Here is a 27,174-nt window from a genome sequence, read left to right on the forward strand (position 1 = left end):
GATTTCCGTAATCTTCATGATGTAGCTTTTGTTCTAGTCGCGCTTGACTTTGGTTAATCAATGCGATTTAAACAGTACAGCTACTGCAGGAAATAAGCTGGTTTCCCAGCTCTTGAGCATGTGGCCTTTGCTACTTTTGGTTAAAGCCCCACTGCACTACTAATAGCTACTTGCGCCCTCTATATCTCAAACAATGCCTAATCAGTGCCTGTTGGTCCCCCATAATCCTCTTTTTCTTATGTTAATTGAGAGCTGATTTGATGAGATAACCACCTGTCATAACGTTGCAGGGAGGTCCAATCCCCCTAACCAAACTAGTACAGACAGGCTTTAAATAATTTAATCTGAACAGTACAACTCATATTGCAGGAATAAGCTACTTCCCAGAAGGTTTCCCAGATCTTGAGGATGTGGTCTTTGCCTTGGCAGCACTTGATGATCCTGATCTTGTCTGTGGCAAGGCTTGTCTACGAGCAGGAGGTTTGATGTTAGGGGCAGCTCTTGCTCTCATCCGCTCTTCTTTTAGCTGGGCATAACCACAAGAAAAATAAAATGGAAATAACTATAAGGACGATTCTGGTATAAAACTGTAGCACCAAGAACTTTTGTGGCATAAAACTTTCATGGAATGTTCACTATCACTGTTTTGCGCCATAAGACTTTCTGAATGGCAACAAATTTTGCATATCTGGGCCTGACATGCAATTGACAGTTTCTCGCACACAAGAAAGTATGGTTTTACAGTACTTGATATTTGCATGGTAGGTGAGAATCTTACAAGAGCTACCACATGGTGTATATCAGAAGCTTTCATTTGAATTTATTACCTCTTTTGTGTTGTTTTGTAGCTGTTCGAAATGCTAAATTTTGCCCATTTTGCTATGGGTCAAGAAACATTTAGAAATATCCGTAAACATATTGGATGTGTCGATCAAAATTGGGTTCACAGTTTGAAGAAGAATGCAACCAATCAAGTCGCGGTTTTATCTCATATCTAGAACTCACCCTTTGCTGGTATCTTTTCTCATAGTATTCCATATCGGCATCAGTGCCTGTTAACTTGAAGTTAGCCATGTCGTCGGTCAGCTGGGCCACTTCTTGACCATTCCTGCCGGCTTCCAGCCGGTTGAGGGTAGGTGCATGCATGCGCAGGAATGGATGATCGCTTGCTCCTATTGCTTGGTTCAGGAAGGCTTCATCCGGCGTACCTTACGGGATGGAAGTGACTTGATTGTTAATTTATTAGCTTACTAGTGTATTACAGTAAGTCAGAATGATTCCCAGGAAGTGGAGAATGTGCACTATTTGGTGCAGAATCCAGTGACTGGGGTAATAATAATACTGTCAACACTTTGGTCAGTTAATGATAAAGCGCTTTAAAAGAAATAGTCAGGTATACTTCTTCTTATCATTAAAGGTATTAAATTTATTTAATCATTTTGACAGTATATAGGAAACATCATAACACTACTGTATGTTTATCTATCATAGATTTGTTAGCTTGCCGAACCCCCGTTAGGGAACAGTTAGCCACCCTTTTCCACTTTCATCTCGCTCCCATGTACCACTTGGTAAGGGAACTACTAACATTTTTTGATAGAATATCAAATCCCCCCACCTCTTTTCCACACTTACAACTGCATAGGGAGCATAGAAGATTTGAGAAATGTTTACCTATGGGTATGGAGTTGTCTAGCTAGTTTATTTAAGAACTTCAGTTCATTTGTACCCCTTGGCTAGGGACCTGTAAATATCTTAATTCATTCAGTGCACCATAGCTCAGCTGAACAGGGAATATACATGTAGGGACATTAAATATTTTCACAATGATTATTAATAAGAAGTTGTCTAGCCTGTAATCTCCTCTGCGCCACCCCCCCCCCACACCCAACATAGTACTAGGTACAGTTACCCACCTCTTCTACTATCTCCCCCCCCCCCCCCCCCCCCCCCCCCCCCCCCCTAACTATCCCTATCCCGGCCAATATCATCCAGCCTCGTGTACCCTTCTGTTAAGGAGCTGAACACCTTAAATCCCACCACAGCTTCATAAGAACATTAATAACATTGGTTGTTTCACACCGACTATTATTGACACTGCATGGTCTAGCCCCCAGCCTCCCACCCCCTACCCCTCCCCAACCTTAATTACCGGCAAAGCTACCCACCTAGTCCACTGTCATCCAGCCTCATGTAGCCCTCTGCTAGGGAGCTAAACCCCGTCAGTCCCCCCATGGCTGCATAGGGAACATCATGGCCCACAGGATGACCCCTGGCCTTTCGCTCATCCTTGGTTTCTACGATGGTCTCGTGTGCGTAGGTAGGCTGGGAACAGCTGCAGGTGTAGGAACTCTTGAAAGCTACACATTGGCATCCAGCTGAATCAAAAGTGGTAACAGAAAAAAATGGCTTGGTAAGGCAATATTAAAGACCCACTACACTACTTATAGCTATTTGCGCCTTCTATATAGCAAACAATGCCTAATCAGTGATCATTGGTCCCCCAAAATCCCCTTTTTCTTATGTTAATTGAAAGCTGATTTGATGAGATAACCACCTGTCAGTGACCTTGCAGGGAGGTCTAATCCCTCCTGGCCAAACTAGTGCAGAGGGGCTTTAATTAGAGGAGGCGAAACAAAGAGATTTAGGCAGGCCTCTGTAACTGGTTTTATAATTTTCATGTCACCAATACACTAGTAATTGATAAAAGGTATTCTCAGCAAATCACAACATATATATTTACCAAAGGCAGGGTTTGGCATTACAGGCTGCAAGAGCTATTTCCAACATGAAATGAATTCTTAACGGAGTCGTTAACCAAACATCCTACGCAACCATAACCTCAGGCCTGGCATGTACGTCCCACATTTTGGATGAAATAAATCTTGGAGCAAATGTCACCAAATAAAACGTCTGATATAGCCCACCAAACTTACATTTACGGCACCCGTGGTGTTGGTCTTCAGTGTGATCATCGGAATAATGCTTACACCGGCATCTGATTGGCTGGCTGCCGTTTTGAGGCACGTAGTTGTAGGAGACGCACTTGCAACCTTTGACCCGGCATGGTAGCATGATAGGGCGCTCTGTCGGGATCTTCTCAAAATCTGTCTTGTGTTGCTTGTACCTGAAGGATGGAATACGAAGCAAGATTTCATATTACAAACATAAAGAGGTGGAGAACAATATTTATCATTCACTAAAGTCTAGTTCAGATAAAATACTGAATATCACAGCTTATGTTTTAATTTTCTTTCCTAATACCGGTAGCCTACTCTCTTTCAGATGTGATGGGGCAAAATAGCAACGTTTTCTTTATTTTCTTTTGTAATAAAATGTGTAATACGCTCTTTCAGATGTGACAGGCCAAAATAGCAGTGTTTCTTTATTTTCTTTTGTAATAAAATGTGTAATACGCTCTTTCAGATGTGACAGGCCAAAATAGCAGTGTTTCTTTATTTTGTTAAAATGATTTACATTGTTAGTGTAAAACGCTTCACATTTCTGAATAACACAGAGCTCAGTAAATACACCCTGGACCCTTGTTGGCGTAGTTGGCATTCATTTATTTTACAAGTTGTAAAAAAACTAGATGGATCTTCGACTGCGCGCAGTTGAAAATGATGCCTCCGCCACAATGCGAATTTACAAACCAAAACGGAAGCAATTTTCATTATTCTGTATATAAGAGGAATATTGTTTTGTTATTTTTATGGAGAGTTAATTTATTTAGACCTCAAGTAAACTCTGAACTTGTTTTAATTAGAGAAATACTACCTATGTTGACAGAAGCACTTTGTTTCTGGACCGATCATCTTGCAGTCCATCCCAGTAGGAGACGTCCAGCTCACAAACAAACGGTTCTTCATACGGGTTGGGACCACCTTCTTCTTGTACGCCTCATACTGCTCTGGTGTGAACAAGGTTCCGCCATCATCTTCACCAACAATCCTGTTATTGTAAATGTATGTTTTAAATTTTAATGAAATTAATGACTATACAGTCTATAATATAGTTGATCTTAACTGATCAATCTAGTCTCGGAATGGCAGACGTTGATGTCTAAGTTGATAAGATAAAAGCACCTAAAATAAAAAATAGACCGCACGATTCAGGAGAAGAATGATGAGTAGACCATAGGCCTTTAGAAGCTATTAAAATCCTTCTACAATTTAGTGTTTTACTTTTAGGGAAATTTCCTTTATCTTGGTTTTATATTTTCTATTAGTATTACTAGTAAATAGTAGTATGTGTGTGTGTGTATTGGATTTTTACAGACGTGTATCAATCAGATATGATTATTTACGTCTGGGGACCGACCTTTAAACGTCACTATCCGAAAGACATCACTCAGTTTCAAACCTGCGTTCTCGGCTGAATCAGTTTGTAACTTCCACCGTTAGCAGGATTACAGGCGCACTCCACAACGCCTAGAATACTAGATCTAGATTCTATTAATAGACTCTAGTCCAGACTCTAGATCTACTACTTATTCGCGGTATTCCGGTTGAATTTGTGCTCTCTGTAGAATGAAATACATTAATTAGGTCTAAGTAGTTCTTGTATAACACCTAGTGACCTTAGTGTTTGTGTACAAAACTGCAATTTGCTTTGTGTGCACATTAACATGCCTGGGGTTGAAGCGAAAATTCATCAAAAATGTGATGATCTTTCGAATTCGATGAACATCAGCATGCTCATTACTGTACGGCTTATGCCTAGGCTAATCCCTATTAGAGGTCTATTATTCCCTGGCTTGGCCTTGGCTCAGTCGGTAAAGCGTCTGCCTGTCGAACCAAAGATCCCGGGTTTGACTCCCACCCAGGGCCAGGAGGATGACTGAAGCCTGCGTTTTGTGTTAACGTGCCCCTTCCATTGATCATAGATGCAGGTTATGTCAAGTGGAAAACACTCCATCCCTCGGATAGGACGTTAAGGCCTTGTGTAGGCCTACATGAGAGCCTTGCACGTTAAGAACCCATTGCACTATTTGTATAAGAGTAGGGGGAAACCCTGGTGTAATGGTCCACCTGCATACCCCTACCTAACTCCAGGGAGCTCCGACGCCGATGCCGAAGGCGTCGGACGCCCTCCGCATCGGCGTCGGAGCTCCGGGTCGGCCTAGGCCTAGATCTACACCAGACAGACTGTGTTATACACAGCTGAGAAAAAGAAAGAGTTTTACCGTTTGTACTCCAGGTACTGATCCACTGATTCAGCGGCCCCTGGTCCAAACTTTAGATTATATCCTCTGTCACCCATCCTCCAACTATTTTTTTAGCGTAGGCCTAGGCCTAGAGTCTATGTTATTTCAAATAAAACGCGTTTCAGAAAGATGAGATTGGAGTCGTCGCAGCTCAGCGTCATACGTTACCGAGGAGATACGTTTAGCCCGCGGTTTAGACGCCACAGTATCCACACGTATTCGCCAACAATGTTATGTATATTGTTATTTTCTATGGGCTTTAATAAACCAAGTAGGGCTTCGTAATACCACGAAAACCGCGGAAATGAAAGTCTCTCGGCGGCAGGCGTGTACGAAGGATTTTTTTTTTAAGGGGGGGGGGGGTTTAACATTTTTAAATCGGGCTGAAAATGGGGTAAGGTCCCTTTTTTTAGGTCAGCCATGGGAATATTTTAATTTTTTTAATTTTTTTTATTTGTTATAATTATTTAAAAAAAAAAAAAATCAAAGGGGGGGGGGGGCGTTTATGGGGGTTTACACACATAAAAATACCAAAGGAGGGGGTTTAACCTAACCCCCAAACACCCCCCCCCCCCCTGCGTACGCGCCTGCTCGGCGGTATTCATGCAGATTCATCAAATCACCAAAACGGCCTTTTTTCTCCATCTCTATCTCCCTGGCCCTAGTTGTATAATAAAACAAATGTGTCTGATTAGGCCGCTTAGGGCCGATCTCATCAAAAGGCTTAATTGTTTAAGGAGCGGCTTCACTCGGGGCTTCACGATATATCTAATTCCCCAAAGATTTAAAGAAAGAAGATAGAAGCACGAATTAAGAAGATGAAGGAGGAGGAGAATTATTTATAGAAGAAGAATTATAAGAAGAAAAATAAGAAGAAGAAAACAAGAAGAAAAATTGGAAAAAGAATAATAATATAGGCCTACTACTTACAATAAAGTAAATTCGTATATAGCGCATTATACTGAAATGTTCTCTATATGAGCTTTACATATAGTCCCTCGGAGGGGACTTCAAGTCGTCGGTCCCTTGATTGTTCACGTCTTACAAGCATATAATGCTTTCTGAACAGTCAGGTTAAACAATCATCAAGTAAACCGTACGTGAATAAAGTAAACCTAGAATTGGTATTAAAAAATTATAATTACTAATTACTAACTATAGACAGACTTGACTGCTGCAATATTTAATACAGCGACAATTAAGAAAAAGAGATGCGAAGAAGAACACGGAGGAGGAGGAAGAAAAGGAGAAGGGGAAATGTGGTCAAATTGCCCTAATTAAATAAATAAATAAATTTTATTTGAATTATTATTTTTATCATTATTATAATAATAATAATAATAGTTTTTTTAAATTCTTTTATATCGCATTTCAGGACCGAAGGCCCTCTCAAAGCGCTTTACAATGTACATTGTACGTTTACATAATAATTGCTCGAAGTAGGCCTACAACAAATAATATATTAGTTCTACTCTGCCTATCTTTCTCCTTATAATTATGTCTTGTCTTTAGCCGTTGTTTTTATATCATTCACCAAAACATTCCACCACAACGTTTTGAAACTAAAAAGTATTCCTTTCGAACCCGTCACTAAAACCATCCGCCTCCCCATGCAGTCGTCTTTATGTCAGCATGCTGCATACCCCCCCCCCTCTCTCTCTCTCTCTCTCTCTCTCTCATTTTTGCACTTCCTTGCCCTCCTCTCACCCCCTTTCTCTATATACCCTTTCGTTCCATTGTCGCTGTTGTACCGTCTGAGCCAAACAGCTGATATTGTCTGTCTCGTGTGTAATGTAGGGATGAAATTTACAAGATTTTTAATATTTCATTATTTTTGCTTAAGTTGTATTTTATTGTCATAATTTTTGCAATTTTATATTTTTGTATTTTTACTTGTATTTTTATTTAATGTGGTTTAATTGAGTGAATACACTGGGTTGAATTTTAAACACCTGCCCCCTACGTAATTCTACGTACATAATTTATGTTCATGTAGTTTTTGGTAAATCTTCTTTACATAATATGCCTCAAGGGAATAGGGATCTTATACAGTCATGTACACTTTGTACATCTCGAGTTTGTTATAGATTGACCCCAAAACGAAAAATAATATGCCCTATTTAGCTTCCCGCCAACGGTGTAAACACGTCTTGATGGAACCAGTGGAACCATTGTAACGAAAAAAAGTAACAGGGGTAAAGAAGTAGATAAAGAAGAAAAGAGAAGTAAAAGAAGATGAAGATGAAGAAGAAGAAGAAGAAGAAGAAGAAGAAGAAGAAGAAGACGACGAAGAAGAAGAAGAAGAAGACGAAGAAGAAGAAGAAGAAGAAGAAGAAGAAGAAGAAGAAGAAGAAGAAGAAGAAGAAAAAGAAGAAGAAGAAAAAGAAGAAGAAGAAGAAGAAGAAGAAGAAGAAAAGAAGGAGATGGAAAGGACGATATTTTCTTTCCTGGAATTGCCCCAAGCCCATAATTTACACCATTGGTTGTCGGATCTAGGGGCTGGGAGTAAGATCTCTGGGTTTTTTAAAATTTTGTTTTTTCATAGTTTTTTTTGTTAAAACCTGACTGCTAAGAAAGTAAGTGTATACCGTGTGAGTAAAAAAAAAAAAGCTTACACCCAGAAAATTGTCATTTATTTTAAAAGTCAGCTATGAACAAAAGGTTATGAAATTATGATGTATGTTTTGAAAGAGTATCCCGAATCTTTTTGTATCCTTTTTGTGTGGTATGCGCGCGTGTGTGTGCGTTAGTAATTTGTTAGGGATGTTATTAAGATCTGCAAAGACCGAATTAATACCCAAATCCTAATTGTTTTATTCAAACATCACAATATGCATCACTTTGGCGCAAGTCCATTTTTGCACTCTCTTTAACAATGTCTCCTGTTCATCCAAGCGTGACCATGCACATACCACACAAAAATGATACCAAATTATTTGGGATAAAACACTTTTTCATAAGATGTAGAATAATTTACTGTTCATTAATGATTTTTTTAAATAATCAGCAATTTTCTAGGTGTGGTGTAAACCTTTTTTTGACTTATACTGTATAGGAAGACAACCAGGGAACCGACAGCATAGGTCTTTTGTAATAGACTTGGTAATGAGAATGAATGTCTTACTTAAATTAAAGGTATAGATCAGTTCTGGTCATGCGATTGCATTGTGAAAGAAACCTTGTGGAATCGATCAGAAAAGGTTGATCATTTAGGATATAAGTATTGGTGTGTACTGCAAGATTCTGGAATCATCAAAATGATAAGAAATTTGGCCCAGTCTTGGTAAAGTTACAAGCACTGTACACAGAAAGACCGGACTACGCCATATCTAGGCCGGATAGATATGATAATTTACCAAATAAGGCAGTTTCCCAGCAAAATTTGTATCACCATGTATTAGTCAAAACATACTTTTTCACATGATTGGGAATAAGAGCTTCCATTTCATTTTTTGAGAGGGAGGCGTTTCCAAAACTGGTCTATACCTTTAAGGGTACAAGCTCATCAAATTGATCTCGAACCCGAGACCTCCAGGTTACGAGACCATTGAGTCATCGCGGCTTCTCTAAAATGTCATGAGCCAACCTCTTTTTGCTTGCTAGCTTGTGTAAGAATTTTCGAAAACATTTCCTTTTATTCCATATTTTTTCCTTCTGTATTGCCCTTTTAACTGGAAATCAACATTTGGTCTTTTCAATACCATGTCGCATTGCCCTAGTAAACAGGATCTGAGTGTTCGGCTGTTCGCACATTTCAGAAGGTAATGGACAAGAGGATTGACATCACCTCATGTTTTTTTTTCTCGAAACCTTTGCCATCGTGCTTTACTTGCAAGTCGGAGGTGTTAAAGGTACTATGTCCCTTTTGCAGCCAACCTCAAATTCTGTAGAACTTTGCAGGAATTATGAATATGACATGTCCTATCTGTGAAATTTAAACGTAAGCAGTGTCCAAACATTCAAATTATGCAAGGAAACCCGTTTACTTGCTAGACTTGACTGTCAGACTATATTGAGTGACTGACTGGCTTTTTTCTTCTTTGGTAATAACATACATGAAAAGAGTTGTAAAGGGTACATGAGCATTTGTCTACATCAATAACCCACTTCGTGTGATGGCCAAGATTAAACTGATTGAATCTTTGCGCAGCATAAAACGTATGACCATTCGGTACAATTGTCTGAAAATCAAGACTATTACTTTTCAAGCCCCACCTTTTTTAGGGAAGATCTAAATTAGTATTATCTTTCAAATGCAGTTGGAATTTAACTTTTTCATTTTTTTGGCCTGCAAATGGGACATAGTACCTTTAAAGACTTATGCCCCCGGCAAGTTATCATCACGTTTTTTAAATACATGTATTTATTACTTAACAGGCAGACAAAGGAAACGTTACACATGATGCATAGCTGTGAGTCCGATTTTATTGAAAAATTACACAAAATAGAAAACCTTGATTACCAATATTTTGGTTACATTTCCTTCGTTTTTTTTTATTAAGAGTAAAATTGTTCATAAACTTCCACGCTGCTTTTTAGATGAATACAAATATTTAGAAAATAAAAGGAAACATATCACGATTCAAATCTAATAAACAACAAGATAATTAAAAATATTACTTTAACACGAATCTTAAGTAACAAGTAACAGCCTATTAAACCATCAAAATTCTAGCAATTACATAATAAAAATACACAAGTAATTTGATTATAGTAAACGATTCAACATTTTAGTCTATAAATCTTTTGAGCATCTTGTAGCTTTATTTGTACAGTGTATATAGTTACCAATGGACCACACTTTTTTAATGTTTCTTTTCGTGTTAAAATTTCAAAGGATGAATGTGCCAATGCTCTTATATTTTCGTCTATTAGAAACAAATACCCTAAAAAAAGCTTGTGTCTCAATCTCAAAGACTGAGTATCTACAACAGATTTTTCTCTTTCTTCATGAAAATATTTGAGCAGCTTCGCTATTATGGTCCTCAGAACATCAAGAAAAGAGTATATCTAAATACCAACAAAAAGGGGAAAATACATGTGAACAAAAACAACGAAAACTACCTTAGAAATACACAAAATAAAAAGGCTGAAGTCTAAGCTTATCGATGTGATTTACATTTTCTTGGGCAAATCCCCAATGAGTCACATAATTATACACTCATTTGAGAAAAGGCATGTTTCTTCACACATAATATTTCTACAAAAAGATTCGTCAACCAATTCCTTACGTCATTGGAAGTTTATTCTTTCAATTGAAATGCTGATTTTAGAATAGAATCTCAATTAGCATGAGCAGTTGATACATTATTCTCCTCGTCATCCTGGTACAATTTTTGGAACGACCTTTTTTGTGTTTGTATTTGAATGTGTCAAGCAATAATATTACAAGATTGCAATTCATCAATGAAAAGAGGCGGTCGGGAACTCAGACTCGTGTTACCTCTTCTGAATTTGTCGTAATGCAAGAATAAAGGAAACTGTAACAACAAAGCTCCTGTCGAACTGTGCTTTGAAACCACTAAAACTAACTACGTACGTCGGAACCTCTAAATAAAATATCTTCATGCACGGAGTCATACAAACCAATGAGAATGTGTAGCTGGCTTTTTACAAAACGCTTTTGTTTCTTCCTTGGTTTTCTATACAGCGACTGATGAATATTTGTGTCTCTATAAAATGATGTGACCCTAAATGAGGACAGAATAAAAATAACGCAAGAACAAAATGATTAACGAGAATAACAAAGAATGACACACGATAGGTCCACATATAATTCCATATTCCTCATGGGATTTTTTTTTCCTTGTTCATTCGATCAAATATATATATATATTTTTAATAGAACAGCGACCCCTTTTCTACTTTTTGATATTGTGACGTCAGAGCGTGATAACTTTTACTACCCCCTTGCGTGGTGAGAACTGCTTTAGGAGTGGTGAGCCGATGATGATAATGGTGAGGAAGATGGTGATTATTATCAATTCAATCATTGTTATTATAAATTATTATCATCGTTGGTATTATTGTAAAGCCATGAAGAATAAAATGGAGATGACTCTTTTCCAAACTCACCCTGTTAATCGCAAACAGTTTCCCTTTCTGCCTTTCTTTACGCGCTATCTGCAGGGACACTTCCCTCAACGACGCGTTCCTCCACAGGAGAGGAGTACTCGAAGTCTGTCATGGTATTTGTGTCCCCATCCCCTGCGCCGTCTGCGTCGGGGTTGAGATCATCGTACCAGGCGGGGATGGGACCAAGGCCGGACCAGATTTCATCCGCACCGTAGATTATAGGCTGGTATGGCTCTTTGGTGGTTGCGGGAGGTTGGGTTGGGGGCACGAACACCTCGCATTCAGCGCCGGCATCTGAAGAAAAAGACAAGGCGAATATTAGAAAACAAACAAACCCAAACGAATCAGGTATTTTGTAACGGAAACATTTCAATTTGCATGAAGAGAAAATTCGAACGAAAGAATACTAAAACACGATCCAAAGTCAGTAAATCGTAAAACGTCACCGTTTGAAATGTGCTAACATTACAGTGACAAAATCTGAATACGATTTCTATGGGACAAACAATAGGATATTGAAATGACTGAACTCTCATAATCAATGGCGCTATATAGGCATATACCCGGGATTGTTTCTGCATGATAAGCGCAGGGGACATCGACAATCCACAATCGTAAAGCTAAGATAATATGAGCAAAGTTTCAGAACAATACGGAAAATAAAAACAGAAAACGTTTCTAAATATCAACAAGGGTTGTGTAGTTAAAACACTAGAGGAAGAAGAAGCAGGGGAATGAGGAGGAGGAGGAGGAGGAGGAGGAGGAGGAGACAGAGGATGTACGACGAAAGATAGAAAGACAGTCTTGTTCTTACCAGCGGGGGTTTTGGCGTCGGCAAAGTTGATGAGCCATCCCTTGTAATCGCTGAAATCACTGGTTTGGAAAGTCATCCACACTGCGTTTTGACGGGAGAAGTATCTCCCAGGATCAGGTAAGCCATGGCCACTATGGTTTCTGACAATGATATCCCCGCTCGCCAGGAAGCATCCGTCTCCGATGTTCATAACGTCTCGAAAATCTCGTTCCGTGTTAAACTCCAGAAAATTGACCAGTATCCTTTTACCAGGGGCACCGATGATCTGATAGTAACACGTCTCCCCATTGTTGTAGTTGTAGGGGAAGTTTGGCGAACCGATTGTGATGGAGCCTTCGGGTGGGATGGAGAGGTGACCACTGCAATCTGAAGATGAAAGTAATCATAAGACACATGTATGCACATGGTTTCCTCGTTAGGAATTCGGGTGTTACCAATTATAGCGATAGTCGCCTGCACTTTACCCTTCACCAACCTTCACCAAAAGGAAAGCTTATCATCACAAATTTCCCTTACAGAGAGACTTAGGGTAAGCATATTCTTGGTTGGACGTCCTTTTGAAATACGTGTATGTAGAGTTGTAGACACATAATATTCCACCAAGGTGTTAGGAAATTATGATATGAAAATATTCTTAATGGAAGCTGCCGACAGTGTGTCTTTAAGAAGTTTTTACCAAGAAAAAGAAAGAAAAAACTCTAAAGAATTCGAAAATTGAGAAGTGTATATGCATAGCTGGCGTAGTTGCTGGATATAAAAGGCCAGTCCTCATAATGAAGAATAAAAAAAAACTTTCGTTATAAACAAGGTAATTTGTCAAACCCAGTTATTTTATTTTTGTTTGTTTCTAGCCTGGTATAACAAGGTTTTACGGGAACAAGGTAATTTCATTGGCCTCAATTTTTTTTAAAACAAGTAACCACTGTATGATTCCTTTTTAAATAATTAAATAAACCACAAACAATCCAATGACTGTAGCATCAAGAAAGAATGAGAGGAAAATATAAATAAACAAATGAAACTGCAGCACCTTACACGGATACATATCGAAAGTAAAGCAGTTTCAATTATAAGTTATTACAGGTAAAAACTCTATTTACGAAAATGTATAATGATTTTTTATAATAATTTTGCTACTCGATATTTGATTTCCTTGCATATATATGAGCTGTAAAGCCTTGGAAATTAGGGGATTTACTCTGAAGAAGAACAAAATGTAAATGTGGTATTTGAGGTAACCTACTTGTATAGGGTATTGCTTCCACGACCATGGTCCAACCGGACAATTCATAGTCGGAATCTGTGGTGAACCGGACCCACAGGTTGTTAGCGTATGTTAGGACTTCCTTAGGCTTCTTTCGGCCGCTGTGGGTGATGAAAATGCTCTCGTTGTCTTCATAGTCCGTTCCGTTGCCGACGATGACGATGTCGCGGTATTGCTCGGTTTGGAACTGCGGGAAAAAGAGGCGGATTTGGCCACCGAAAGGAATTTCGATCTCCCACAAACAGTCCAGGAACTTCCTGTACGTAGAACCACCTGGTGAGTCAATCACCAGCTTGGTAGTGAAGGAGCCTCCCACAACCTCGCCACCACAATCTGAATTGGATTAGAGAAGAAAGTAGCAGAGGAGGACATAGGCAAAGGTGTATATTGACTCATTAGACGGTCTAATATAGAGATGCTTTATTAGGAGCTTATTTTTTTTCTCAAAAGCTCCAAACTGAAGCGATATAAATATATTAGGAACTCAATGTATGATGTTTTATCAGGACGGTGTTTCACAAAGACTAGATCTACTTAGGTTGGAATTGAATTATGGCAGGCCGTTCTTGCTACTTGTTCCTGGCATTGTTTTCTCAAGGGACATACGAATCGTGGTCACGAATCTACAGATTTTTAAAAGTTCATTATAGTAAGACAAAATATCTAAAGATCATATTAATCTTAAGGTTTTTTTCTCTAATTTTACATTTGGTTCAAGACCTTTTTGAGGGCATAAATCGCATACCGTAGTATAAGTCCACGTCTTAAATATAACTTTAAATTGATAATGTAAGTAATTTTTCTTCAACAATGTTCTATCAAAAATGTAAATTCTGTAGATTTGTGACGTCCTTGAGAGACAAATGGTGAGAGCAACCAGTGGCATGAATGGGCAGCCATAGTTCAAGTCTCTTAAAGGGCTCATGATATCGAAATACAAGTGTATTCCTGTTGGTGTGCATTCCTGCATACATCTCATATTTTGATATGTAAACTTCTGAATTTGTTTCATAGATTTTTAAATATTTTTTGAAATATTTGTTTTTCAAACTTGCTAAGCTCCACCCCAAGAACCTCCAGATCTCATTCCCCTTGTGACGTCATGTGTCAGTCATCAATGAGCTAACTTGAAGAAGTTGCATGTAACTTTGCCAAAGGTGACCACCTGTTACAATACCACAAACAATAGCAACATATAAGTTGCTATGTCAGACATGTCAGACTAAACTAATATTCTAGAATAGACAATGGTATGTAATTTCCCCCAGATTAGCACACGTTCATAATAGAATTGCATGCTTCCATACATATCTACAATACATCATCATTGCCTTTGTCTTCCTGGTGATACTACAGCATGTCTGACATAGCAACTTGTATGTTGCTATTGTATTACGTATTGTAACAGGTGGTCGACTTCGGCAAAGATACATACCACTTTCTCAAGTTATCTCATTGATGACTGACAGATGATGTCACAAGGGGAATGAGATCTGGAGGTTTTCGGGGTGGAGCTTAGCAAGTTTGAAAAACAAATATTTCAATAAATATTAACAATCTATGAAACAAATTCAGAAGTTTACACATCAAAATATGAGATGTATGCAAGACTGCACATCAACAGGAATACACTTGTATTTCGATGTCATGGGCCCTTTATGTTGATCTTAGTCTTTGTGAAACACTCCCCTGGTCACTTGTCGATCCGAATGTATCCAAAATAATCAAAGTGCCAATTTTAGTCAGGTAGAATTTACTAGCGATGTTATAAATCAATTATTGTTTATTCTTAGTTCATATTTAGTCTACGGCTAGTATACGGCGGCCGTACGCCTATGATACGGCAGCCGTATGCCACCGAAATCGAGAGATACTTGCGGCGGCTTCAGAAAATCTGCGGTGGCCTCAGGGTCACCCTAGGACGTCACAGCCCGTACGGGTCGCCATGGGATTGTAACGCGGAGTTTTAACTGCTTTCATTTCTAGGTTCGCCGTAGCGATTAGACACACATTAGCCATGCCGTAGAGCGGTTCCACGACGACAGTACTTTGGGTGTACGGTTGCCTTGCGTTTTATATACTCAAGGGGTGAAGCGGTAGCATCAGTCTGGCCGCACGGTCGCCGTATGGTCATCTTCGCCCGCCTTGCGGGCACCTTAAGGCCACCTTGCGTCTGCCTTAGTATTTGTCAAAAACCTACGGCCGCCGCAGGAACGCCCTAAGGCGACCATGCGTCATCACTTCAAAGGCCGTACGGCAGCCGCAGATTTTCTGTCCCCACAAATTCACAATACGCCATGCAGCTACCCAAACATAATGTGACCGCTACCTATGTGACCGTGAGAATACTGCGGCGGCCGTATAATTGATATTGGCCGTAGATAATTTAGAACGCACGGCCGCCGCGGCAAATGTGACCTAGGAATTGTGAATGTTCTTAATCATGCAGGTATTAGATTAATAACACCAAATGTTATAAACAAGTCATCTGGACTTGCTTTCACGTCAACTCCGGAACTCTTCATCCGACCAGGGACTAGTAGGTCCATGATCCGACCGACTGGTCCTTGGTGGCAAATGGTGGTTGACCAGTGACGGGGTCGAGGGATTGGGGAAACGTCCAAGGATGAGGGATAATTTGCCACCAATCAGACCAAGTGCCTGATGAAGCGTCCCGCAGAGAAACACGACAGGTAACCTCAGTTCCTAATGGCTTTATCAGGCCTTCAAGTGCCCTTCACGGACCGAAGATCAAACGTAAACGGGACTCCATTAGGAACTGAGGTCCCCCTCTCCCAACGAGAATCAGACCGTCTGAACAAACTTGCTACCTGCAAGAACTGGACAAACTCGCGGAACAGTTTTTATTTCCACTCGAGGCTTTTTCACGTGGCGGCCACGGTATACCGTGGAGGGCCTTGGAGTGCCTTGGAGTCCCTTTATGAGGCTGAATACGACGCAGTAAATGGCCGGAAACCTTGTCACATCTGAACAAGGTTTAAAGCTATACTGCACTTCCCATTTTTGAACCTTGTAAACAAACAAAAAAAGTGACTACCTTTGGACTACCCTTTACAACCAAACTCGCCATAATGTGAATGGGCCTTCATAGATTTATAACATTGCTAATAATGTTCCCGAATGTCTTTCAGAACTTACTTGTGTCTGGCTCCTTGGTAGGTTGAACCTCAGGTGTAAAGTTGGCAGCTGGAAGAGAGAGAGGGAGAGAGAGAGAGAGAGAGAGAGAGAGTTAGAAGGAGAGGAGCACGATGTGAGGGAATATGAACTTCAGTTTATCAACATACATGAGAAATTAAGTGACTGCTTATCAACCAAGTGTTTTGTATATTGCACTGCCATGTGATTCCAGTTCTATGGGATGGATATGTATGCCTGAGGGCTACAGTGGTTAGATTCATATTTTCAGCTCCTCTCATAATTACATTGGTTATAAAGGTTATGATGATAATCATAATAACTATTTGTTATTATTATAAACACTCGACCAGTTACAATGTACGGACAATAGTGTTAAGAGTATCATTACCCCGGACTCAGGATTCTGTTACGATTTTGCACTGTTAAGTGTACATTCCCCACGAAATTCAGGACCATTCCTCGAGCGCATGTGCTTATCCAATCACATGTATACGTTCGCAATCTACCGATTACTCATTCAATACCTGGGTGAAGAGGAGCAATGCAAATAAAATGCCTTGCTCAAGCACATAAGTACCTTGCCTTGGATCAAACCCATGATTTTGGATTCTCAGTTGTGGGATTAGACCATTAGCCTACGATGATAATATGATGATGATGATGATGATGATAATACAGGTGTGTAATATTACTACTACTGCTTCTAATAATGATAATAACAGTAAAGTAAAATTCTTTCTCATTATCTACTTACGCCTGATCGAGGTATCTGATACTTCTACTTTGAATCCGCGATCGATGATGGAGCTGTCGGATCGGAAGTAGATCCAAGCTTCATTGGAAGGGGTATCGAACCCTGCTGGCTCAGGCAGTCCACTACCACTGGCGCTCTTGATCACATAGTTGGATCCATCGCGGGCCGGGCTGCTCCCGTAGCCAGCGCTCACGGTGTCGTATTTCTCCTCGGTAGCGAAGTCTTTGAATATGACTGAGAGCGTGCGGCCCTCAGATCCAGTGAACTTCCAGATGCAGTTGAGGTTGACCCGGTAACCGAGGTCGGGGAAGAGGGGAGAGGCGACCACGATAGACCCGTCGTTGGGGATGTCAATTGTTCCACCACAACCTGTGTTTAGAAATAAGATATTTTACAATTCTAGAGTGTTAAAATACTGAACGATATAGCGCACATAGACACATTCACCTCATGAGGTGCTCAATTCTTATCTCGTTTCTATAGCTAATATACGCTCCGATTTCGGTGATCACAGCATTCAAGGAATTTCTTCCTTCTGGCAACTCACTCTTCCTATTTGAATACTTGCCAATAAGTAGTCCGGGGTCAATTTAAGAATTTTGTAGAGGAGGAGGGCCATAATGCCGAAACAACTTTAAAGGAAAATAAATCACATCTTCAGATGCCTTTTGGGTTGAAATTAAAAAGGGTTTTGCTTTTTAGGGGGTCGCGTACTTGGGGTTTACCAATTGACACGGGCTAGCTGTGCACCCCTAACTATCCACTAACATTACTATTCTCCTTTGTGACATCATTGCTGGATGTAAGTCCTTACCATTATGAGGTTGGTCCCTGACTATTGCTGAGAAGCCACGTCGGGCATTGGCCGGATCACTGGTGAACCTTATCCAGGCCACGTTGTTCTCGATCACAATGGCCTTGTGAGGAACTGAATGTCCAGTGAGTTTCCCGCCATTGACAAGATCTGTTCCAACGCTGGCACCAGATCCGATCTCCACAAAGTCCTACGGATGATATAATAAGGATATATTGACTGCTTTGAGAGGCATAGTGGTTTCTATAGGGTCAAGGGAAACTCACAACCTGCTATGACCCCAAGGCGCTTGCGCCGCGGGGTCATAGCAGGTTGTGAGTTTCTCGAGACCCTATAGAAACAACTATGCCTCGAATATTAAAAGCAGTCAATATATATTTTATATACCCGAATCTGATCGTTAGCATTGATTTCTTGCTGTAATAATCGCCGTTCTTCTGCCTGCAACCCGCATAGAATTTTTGAAGGATCTTGTCCAGGTCTGCATTCGGAAGTCTGTTTACATCTCCGAGGTCCGTGTTGACATTTCGCAAGAACTCTTCAAATATTTTAATGCCGTATTTTACTGCATACTTCGTATTTTTGCTATCAGCAGAATCGATTAAGTCTTGCAGCTGAATGTCATCCATAAGTTGAAATCTTGGCATAGCTGTGTCCTCTATTTTGCCTCTTTATTGACAAAAAATTGGAAACAAAAAACCTCAGTATTTTGCGATCGAGACTAGTACACAAAATGGCGATCGGTCGTCTGCGCTGCGTGGATTGGTAGATTCGTCGCCTGAATGCAGCGACCAAAATCGAATTGCACTCAAACACCGTTAACGGTATTGCGCATCGGTCATCGCACAAAAGAAACTTATATGGTAACACGTAAACCAAAATGGGGATCGCAGCAAAATGACGTCACGTTTCACAGCCATGGAAAAAGTGCTATGAAAAATGGATATAAACCGGTAGAGCCGGGAAAAATGACTATGAATTTCAATTAGCGGGCATGGTTAAGAACATGACTGCATTTTCAACCAATCAGAAGACAGGATTAGTAAAGAATCTTAAAATGAGGTATATAATGTATACTAGTATGGTTAGACTCTTCCTTTCCATAATGGACGTGGAAATTAGATTAAATTAAATCATTACATGGGAGTATTGTAAGACCCCATAATAAACATGATGATACTGTCCCGCTGTCATATTATTTCCCGGCCCTCTTGAGCCTCCGTTGCTATACGATAAGGCGATCAAGGGTTGTGAGTGGCATACATTGATCAAGGTCAAGGTTTCGTCCCTGGGATTTGAACCCTATACTTTATGCTTCGTAGTTAGAGGACTAGAAGTAGAACACAACGTTTCCACTTTTTGAATTAAGCTAATAATCTGCTAACATGGATTATCCTGTCAAGGATAATCAATGAACTTAAACTGTCAAACAATCTATCAACTAATGTCACCAAAAGAGTATTATCAATATAAATAGGCTACCAATAACCAAACAATGATATACTTATTTGGACCATTTTGGAATGACGAACCGTCAGAATGATAAACCTTCGGGAAAAGAACCTTTGTAAAACGAATGCCTCCCGTTGTACTTACCTGATTAGTCTCAAGCTCAAAGGTCCTGAAGGAGATACCGATACGTCGTCCGGGAACGATCCTGACTAACCAATCACATTGCATGTAGTTACCATACTGCTCTGGATACCCTGGTGACGTAATCGTCTCCTCCCCATCAATGTCCAATCTGACCGTGCCACCACAAGCTGGAAAAGAGGTCGTTATTTTTTCATCCAACAAATAATCCAAGAAACACAACAACAACAATGTCGATGATGATGACAACAATAACAATGATAATGATTATACAAAGTACAAAACAAAGGCAATAGTAATACAAATTATCCTACCACTACTAGTACTTCTACTACTACTGCTACTACTACTATTAATTAATAATAATGTCGGAAGGCGTAATTATCGCTACTTTGTTTGATGATCTTCTGTTTCAACGACACAATGCAATTTCACAATGCCTCTGGATATTCTAGTCGCACGATTGTCTCGTCAGTCCTCCCAATCAACATCTAACATCTTTGTTCCATCACAAATTGGAAAAGAGGTTGTTATTATTATTAGTCAAAATACCACTCCTTTGGGTTTGTTTGATCAACTTCAGTTTCAAAAGTAATCTAAACGTACTTTTTCTACAAGGGCTCTGAATACGTAGATTGTCTAAACAATATTAATATTTGTCAAATTTGTCAAAATCATTTGTAAAAAGAGTGTTGTGTTTGATATTCTTCCGTTCCAACATGAAAAAAATCTGAACGACAGGTAGCAATTCCATAAGGGGCTCTGAATACACTCGCGGCGAAATTGTCTCTTCCCTAGACCTTTCAAATCTGGAAAAGGTTGTCAAAATAAATCTAAGCAACAATGGTTCTATTTTGTTTATCCTTTTTTTTTCATTGGATTTAAAGCATGAATCCTGTCTTCTATGCCATTCATTTTGTCATACAACAATACAAAATACAACAAAATACACAGTATACAAGGTTCGATTAAGTAAGATTATTTATGAACATATGCATTTTTCCCTATGTGTTTATTGTATGTTCCACGCAGTTATATAACATGCATAATAGAAGCTCGAAATGAAGGCCATAGCACAAGATCAAACGAACATTCAATAATACAATAAAATATTTAATAAAGTGAACTTGAACTTGAACAATAACTTAATTCCTTACTTGTATTCCTGGCATCGGGGAACGGACTTTTGGCAACATTACCAGGATCTGTGGAAACAGATAAAAAATAGACAGCGAGTTAAAAATAAATATGAAAATATCGCACAGACTTCATTCATATGCGATTAATTGCGACGTGCCATATCAAGAGAAAAAAAAATTATTATAGAGGATTTGTTTTCCATTTCTTATATACATAAATGCATGGGCCCATTTTGCCGTGAGGGCCTCTTGCCGGAAAAAATATACTATCCGGATCACCGACCCTGGTTACTTACCGAAAACAGAGGTATCAGCAACGTGGACCTCAAAGCCTGAATAGTTATCCCAGTCATCACTCCTGAATGAAATCCACATGGTATCTCCCTTGATTTTGAAAGATGTAGGGTCTGGCAGCTCTGGACCACTGTGCTTGAAGATCAGGTACTTAGTAGGGTCCTCCTCATCTTCTTTCTCTCCTAAAAATTCAAATCAGATAATTATAATAAGTTTTGATTTTCTGCAATTAAAATAGGGCGAATAAACTCTCATAATTCGGTTCTCTGTTTACGGTAAATGAAAAACAAACGGGGAAGGCGTCCACTTCTAATAACCCTTACTGTACTGGGCTATTTTGAGCACCCTCTGACTGGGGGGGGGGGGGGGGGGGGGGGCCTGGGAGGCCCCCCCCCCTATGATCTCGGCCGTCGAATGTCCGATGAACACGAAAATTTGCATATTTGTAGATATTTACGTAAGGAACAAGATGGTATAATTAGTTTGTTCCTAATATGCAAATTTTTGTCGTTATAGCCTAATTAATTATGCAAAATGCTAATTTTATGCATTTTACAGAAAACTCTACATATTTGTCCGTAGACTTGTGAAGAATCTTGAAAATGTATTGAATAAATGTTTCCTTCATCTCAAATTCATGAGGTTTCATTATTTTTATGAAATTTGAAAATGCATAGGTTAATTTGTATAAATTATGAATACGCAAATTACGCATTCATGAATATCAAATCTGGAACTATATTTAGGGAACTAGAATCATTACAAAAATTGTCAGACTCCTCTTTTTGAATGTTGAAACTCATTATTCATACGAAACTTCTTTTCTAACACAAAATAGTTATTTGATGTAATTAATAATGATAATTTATGCAAATTTGATGCGATTTTCAACTATTTATTTTCTTATGTATTTTATTGTTTTTTATTTCTTATTATATCTATTGTTTTATTTCTAATGTATTCTTTTGTTCTGGAATACATCAAGTTACTCTGAGAAACATATAAAAGCAATTTGATATCAATTCATATCTTCACATTTCTGCTTGTACATGAATATATGCAATTATAGCACTTTTTTGATGACATGCGCATACTAATTGTTATGTAACACCTTACAGGTATATCTGATTTTGACGAAAATGGTATCAAAATGTGCGCAAGACTTGAAGGAAAAAAGTCATGAAACGACAATTCAAAATTCCAAGCGGTTGCGGCGCGATCTCCGAAAATGTCGAGGGGGGGGGGGGCCTCCCAGGCCCCCTCCCCCAGTACAGTAAGGGTTAAAGATCAAATACTTGGTAGGGTCCTCCTCGTCCCTTTTCTTTCCTTAAAATTCAAATCAAATAGTTTAAATCCCTTTTGATTCTAATGCAATTTAGAAAAAGGGGCAGGGGAAAGGAAAAACAGAAGAGGAGAGCGTAGCAAATAGAAATGCATTACTACAAGGCCGAAAATATGCTTTGAAATAATTTCCCACCTTTATACACATAAACCGGCCATATTAATTCCTCAATCTCATTTCTTATTGTTATTTATTTATTCATTGATGTTGATGAGGCTTCTCTTTATCATTATTATCACCATTTTCATTATCATTATTATCATCATCATTATCTTGTTGTTGGTATTATTACTATTATTATTATTGAATAATTATAAAATTAATGTTGATAAGAATATTATTAATCATAATAATAATAATATATATATATATATATATATATATATATATATATATATATATATATATATAGTGTTAATGCTGTTCTTCCTGAGGGCCCTTCAAGCAGTATTATCCCAGCATTTGAAAGGGAGGCCTACCCATTAACAGTTAGGTGGAGAGCGTCAAATGAGGATTACTGTCTTGCCCAAGGACGTTAGTGGCAAACTGAGATTTGAACCCTCAACCCCCCAATTGAGAGTCAGATGAATGAACCGCTACGCCTTGACACCTCTACATAATTAAATATAACCACGCCACGCAAAGCAGACTATACCTGTTCCTAAACTGAAGAAGTCGTAGTCGGGCTCGGTGTCGAACTTCTTGAATGAGGCGCTGAGAGTGCTACCCTCTGCGGTCTTGATCATCCAGTAACAGTGGATGTCACTCGGGTACTGTCGGGGGTAGTTGGGCGACAAAATTCGAACAGTCTTGTTGGTCCTCTCGGACAGATCGATGTCTTCACCACATCCTGAAGAAAAAGAAAGAAAAAAACCGAGAGAACATTGAGGTTGATAAAAGATGAAATGTTCAATAGAGACCTGGGGGGTGTTTCACATAGACCCTAAGTCGAACTTAACTCTAAGTTGGACTTAATACTTATGGAAAGCCGTTAGCATCATTGAAAATATTTTGTAAAAATTATTTGAAAAGGCATAAATTGTTGATTCAAATCATTCATATTTTCTATTATCTTGAAAGATTTCATGTTCTTGATGTGGAATTTATTAAAAGTCTAAAATACTTGCATTTTGCTTTTGAATATGTTTCATTTTAAGGCTCCAATGGCTGTCCATAATTTTTAAGTCCAACTTAGTGTTAAGTTCTACTTAGGATCTTTGTGAAACACCCCCCAGGTCATTTAATATGTATATTAACTTATGCATGTTTGTCTCCGATGTTTGAATAACCTCCTTATACATAGTGGGATCTCTATGGATGGAATCCATTTTGCATACATTACTTGTTGCTATGTCAGGCAAACTTTTGGCCAATTTTTTAGTTGTCAATAAAGACTTTCGTTAAAAAAGTAAGCATACCATTATTTAACAGGTGTATTTATCTACAATCACTTCGATTTCTTGTATAGTTCTCTAACTAAAGAATCATGTTCATCTTTGGAATTTGGAAAGCGCACTGAATTCTGAAGGAATTTCGGATTTCGGATTTCGGAGGGCATATATTTTTAGCCATCATTTCATTCAAAGACACGGATGGCGCAGACAGAAATCCGACCCACATCCTGTAATACAAGAACGGGAATGAGATTGCTTACAGAAGAATTGGCGGTTAAAGGTAAATGTTTTGATTGTTCGACTAAACTAATTCGCTTACCTTGTGTATCAATGTTTATTTTGTTCAAATTTTCAGTATCACTTCAATGTTTTCACGATTTCGAGACAGATTATTCATAATGCATATTTGTATAGGACTTAGGTTTATATATTTCCAATCATAGATATTTCCTCATTCGGCATTTCAAATATATAGACAACATATATATATATAGAAGAAGCCTCGACAATTCATACCGAAAAGACGAGGAAAGGAGGGAGATTGCATAAAGAAGGAGTGCTGCATAAAATGTAATGTTTCAAATGCTCGGCTCGTCAATTTTTGTTTACATACACTTGCTTTGCATTTCAGTTCGGTTTAATTCTTATTTAAGGTTACACGTTTTCAGTTTTTGTACAAGAAATATAATGATGAGAATAATACATACGTATTTTGAATAAACATAAGAACATTAAATGTATAACATCACTCTGGTTTGTTTGGAAATGATGATACGAAGGAGCCTATACGGCAGAAGAGTAGCTCCAGAGGGTGATACAATAGCCTAAGTTTAACATTGTTTTTTGAACAAACAAGGGAGAGTTGAAAAGTCATTTATATATACTTCATATCACTTAAATACTCATTAAATGCATTTGTTTCGAGGCTATACGCTAGATTATCATTGGAAATATATTTCTGTTAATCAGACATTATTTTGTATTCAGCATTATAAAGTTACAAATTTATTCACCACATCCTAAAAAAAGAAGACCCCGTTTACAGTGAGCAAAGGAGTGTGAGTGGTTGGTTAAAGAGGAAACGTTTGACTTGACTGATTTACCAAAGTCTGTAGACTCTCTTTGCGGTCATGAGAATGTTCATCCTCGCATAGTATCATTTTAAATTTTCGCACCTTTACATAATGGCAGGATTGAGATAATGACATGATAATGGTCCAAGGCAGAGGTTTTTGCGAAACCTCTTTACAATCTTAAATGGTGCTATCTAGCATCGGTAGTTTAAAAAAAACAGTCAAGAAAAGGATTTGACTTCCTTATTGATTATCCCCCTTATTTTACGATTGAAAAAAAATGTTTTCCAATCTCGATGGTATATAATAATGAAAGTGCCTTTGAGTTGTTTTTTCTAAAAATGTTTGGTGACCACCTACTCCGTGGAATGTGTTCCTTGAGATCGCACCATAGCCTGTTCTCGTCTCCGTTGCACAGGTCTTCCCGCTCCACTCGGTACTGCTGCACGGTCTGGTTGAGGCATGCTCCGAGCTGCTGAAGACCACAGTCCTGGACATCGTCACATACCTGGTCCCATGTGATACACTTGTCTTCTTCAATGCACTGGACACCCTTCAAGACATCCTCCTCGTCGCATGCTATGAGAGACAATCAGATGATAGTAACTGTTTTAATAATTGACGAGCGCAACCGACAAAGATGCTTACAGTATTATTACCCCCGTTACACGATTCTATCCCGATTCTGCACTTTACAGTGCACACTCTCCACTCCCTTAGAGAATATTCCCAATACCAAAGCGATACCAGCTATATCCTCCTTGCCCATACTAATCGAAGCACATTGATGTACGCATCCTGAATGAGAGAAATAGAGGGGGGGGGGTGTAATGTAGGGGTTATGGTCGTGGTTAACCTACAACCTTTGCATTCCCATTCCGGGACTGAATATCAAGTTTTATAGAATGATGTGAATTTACTTTTAAAAAGATGAGAGGAGACTGATGACCAGACAGACATATTTCTTAACTACCTGAACAATAGGTCAATAGAAAGTGATAATGGCCGACCATGGTAATTTGAATTAGAATGAGATCTCACGCTGACAGAGGAAGCTAAAGCTCCAGAAATGGAAAGAGAGTGATTAATAATATGAACAGAATCATGGTCACAATTTTATAATTACATTAATGCACATCTATTTCGGGGCACTGGTAAAATCATCGGGTAATGACGTAATCGAGTGACGCCTCGTATGCAACGGGCGTTATGTACATGTAGAACATACATGCTTTAAGGTGACTCGGTAACATTGTTGAAGGTCGATGGAAAAATGACGTAATTTTTGTATGAATTGTTATATTCCTTCTACTGTATACCAACCCTTTGACATGCAGGAAATCCTGAACAAATTCTGAAACCACAAAGATATTTATGGGTTTCTTTGAAGGTGTCACTGTGCAACACACTCTAACGTTAAATCCCAAACGTTTTAGAATTATCTCAACCTGACTACTACTGAAGGAAATGTACTCTGTTTGTTTTTATGCATAATAATAATAAATAATAAAAACGTTACTTATAAAGCGCTTACCACCGAAGTCTCTAAGCGCTATAACACACAAAATAGACTGATATACAATTACATATTAAACATTTTTTGCATTTTGTTTATATCATGTTCACTTCGATTTGTAACCTTTATTTTGTTTACATGTGCTTTTTTAATTTTAAGCGCATAAAGAACATGAAATGAAAAGCAAAATTATTATCATCATGATTGTTATACTCACGTCTGAGGTCTTCGTCGATATCGTTCATACGAACCCTGAGTAACCTAAGTTTCTGCTCCGCCTCTTTGAATGACGTCACTGACTGACGCCGTGTCCTCGACTTTGCCTCAACCATCCAATCCACTTTTTCCTGAAATTTAATGAAAAGAGCATGATTATCGTGTAAAATACTATTATGTACTACCACAGCAACTATTACTGATATTACTACTACTGCTTATACTGCTACTACTACCACTAATGAATAATATTGTTTAGTCAGGGAAGCCTCATTCGCATCATGCCCTGGAATTATAAATACCCCAACACTTGCCAGGTACTCATTTACACCTGGGTGGAAAATGGCAAACGTGCATTGCTGTTTTGCCAAAGGACGTTAGTGCTTGGCCTGGCAGGGATTCCAACCCTCGACCCTTGAATTGAGAGTAAAGTGAATTAACCACTTTACCACAACACCTCCAGATGCATTGGAGTATTTAGGTAATGAAAGGAAAAAAAGAATCATATTAGACTTATTATC

General features: G+C 38.8%; 2 protein-coding genes across 2 annotated transcripts in view; both read right to left on the reverse strand.

Moving 5' to 3' along the window:
* Positions 1-218: 218 nt before the first annotated feature.
* LOC762791 (protein FAM221A) lies at positions 219-5,365 on the reverse strand. Its single transcript, XM_001198541.4, has 6 exons — positions 5,186-5,365; positions 3,778-3,951; positions 2,937-3,127; positions 2,169-2,378; positions 1,006-1,208; positions 219-526 (listed from the first exon to the last, which is right to left on the reverse strand). Exons 1-6 carry the CDS (start codon positions 5,260-5,262, stop codon positions 377-379), a joined length of 1,005 nt encoding a protein of 334 aa, XP_001198541.2. The 5' UTR covers positions 5,263-5,365; the 3' UTR covers positions 219-376.
* Positions 5,366-9,613: 4,248 nt separating this feature from the next.
* Positions 9,614-27,174, reverse strand: part of LOC578723 (tolloid-like protein 1) — a 38,173-nt gene continuing 20,612 nt past the window's right edge. The window contains exons 2-14 of the mRNA XM_778878.5: positions 26,655-26,784; positions 25,282-25,500; positions 23,110-23,304; positions 21,115-21,294; positions 20,837-20,884; positions 19,683-19,849; positions 18,087-18,276; positions 17,273-17,641; positions 16,519-16,566; positions 13,339-13,692; positions 12,096-12,461; positions 11,282-11,575; positions 9,614-10,896 (exon numbers count right to left, since the gene is read on the reverse strand). Coding sequence (XP_783971.4) covers positions 11,319-11,575; positions 12,096-12,461; positions 13,339-13,692; positions 16,519-16,566; positions 17,273-17,641; positions 18,087-18,276; positions 19,683-19,849; positions 20,837-20,884; positions 21,115-21,294; positions 23,110-23,304; positions 25,282-25,500; positions 26,655-26,784 — 2,523 coding nt within the window. The 3' untranslated portion in view covers positions 9,614-10,896; positions 11,282-11,318. The remainder of the gene's footprint in view (positions 10,897-11,281; positions 11,576-12,095; positions 12,462-13,338; positions 13,693-16,518; positions 16,567-17,272; positions 17,642-18,086; positions 18,277-19,682; positions 19,850-20,836; positions 20,885-21,114; positions 21,295-23,109; positions 23,305-25,281; positions 25,501-26,654; positions 26,785-27,174) is intronic.

Source organism: Strongylocentrotus purpuratus, unplaced genomic scaffold (assembly GCF_000002235.5).
Source record: "Strongylocentrotus purpuratus isolate Spur 01 unplaced genomic scaffold, Spur_5.0 spur5_scaffold_19, whole genome shotgun sequence".
NCBI classification, from domain to species: Eukaryota; Metazoa; Echinodermata; class Echinoidea; order Camarodonta; family Strongylocentrotidae; genus Strongylocentrotus; species Strongylocentrotus purpuratus.

Bases quoted from the DNA above. Each gene is read 5' to 3' on its own strand.
- LOC762791 (XM_001198541.4), bottom strand. From the start codon at position 5,262: ATGGGTGACAGAGGATATAATCTAAAGTTTGGACCAGGGGCCGCTGAA. The intron at 3,128-3,777 runs GTAGTATTTCTC...TCCATCCTTCAG, and splicing joins AAGTGCTTCTGTCAACATAG to GTACAAGCAACACAAGACAG. The intron at 527-1,005 runs GTGAGTTCTAGA...GGTTATGCCCAG, and splicing joins AGAAAAGATACCAGCAAAGG to CTAAAAGAAGAGCGGATGAG.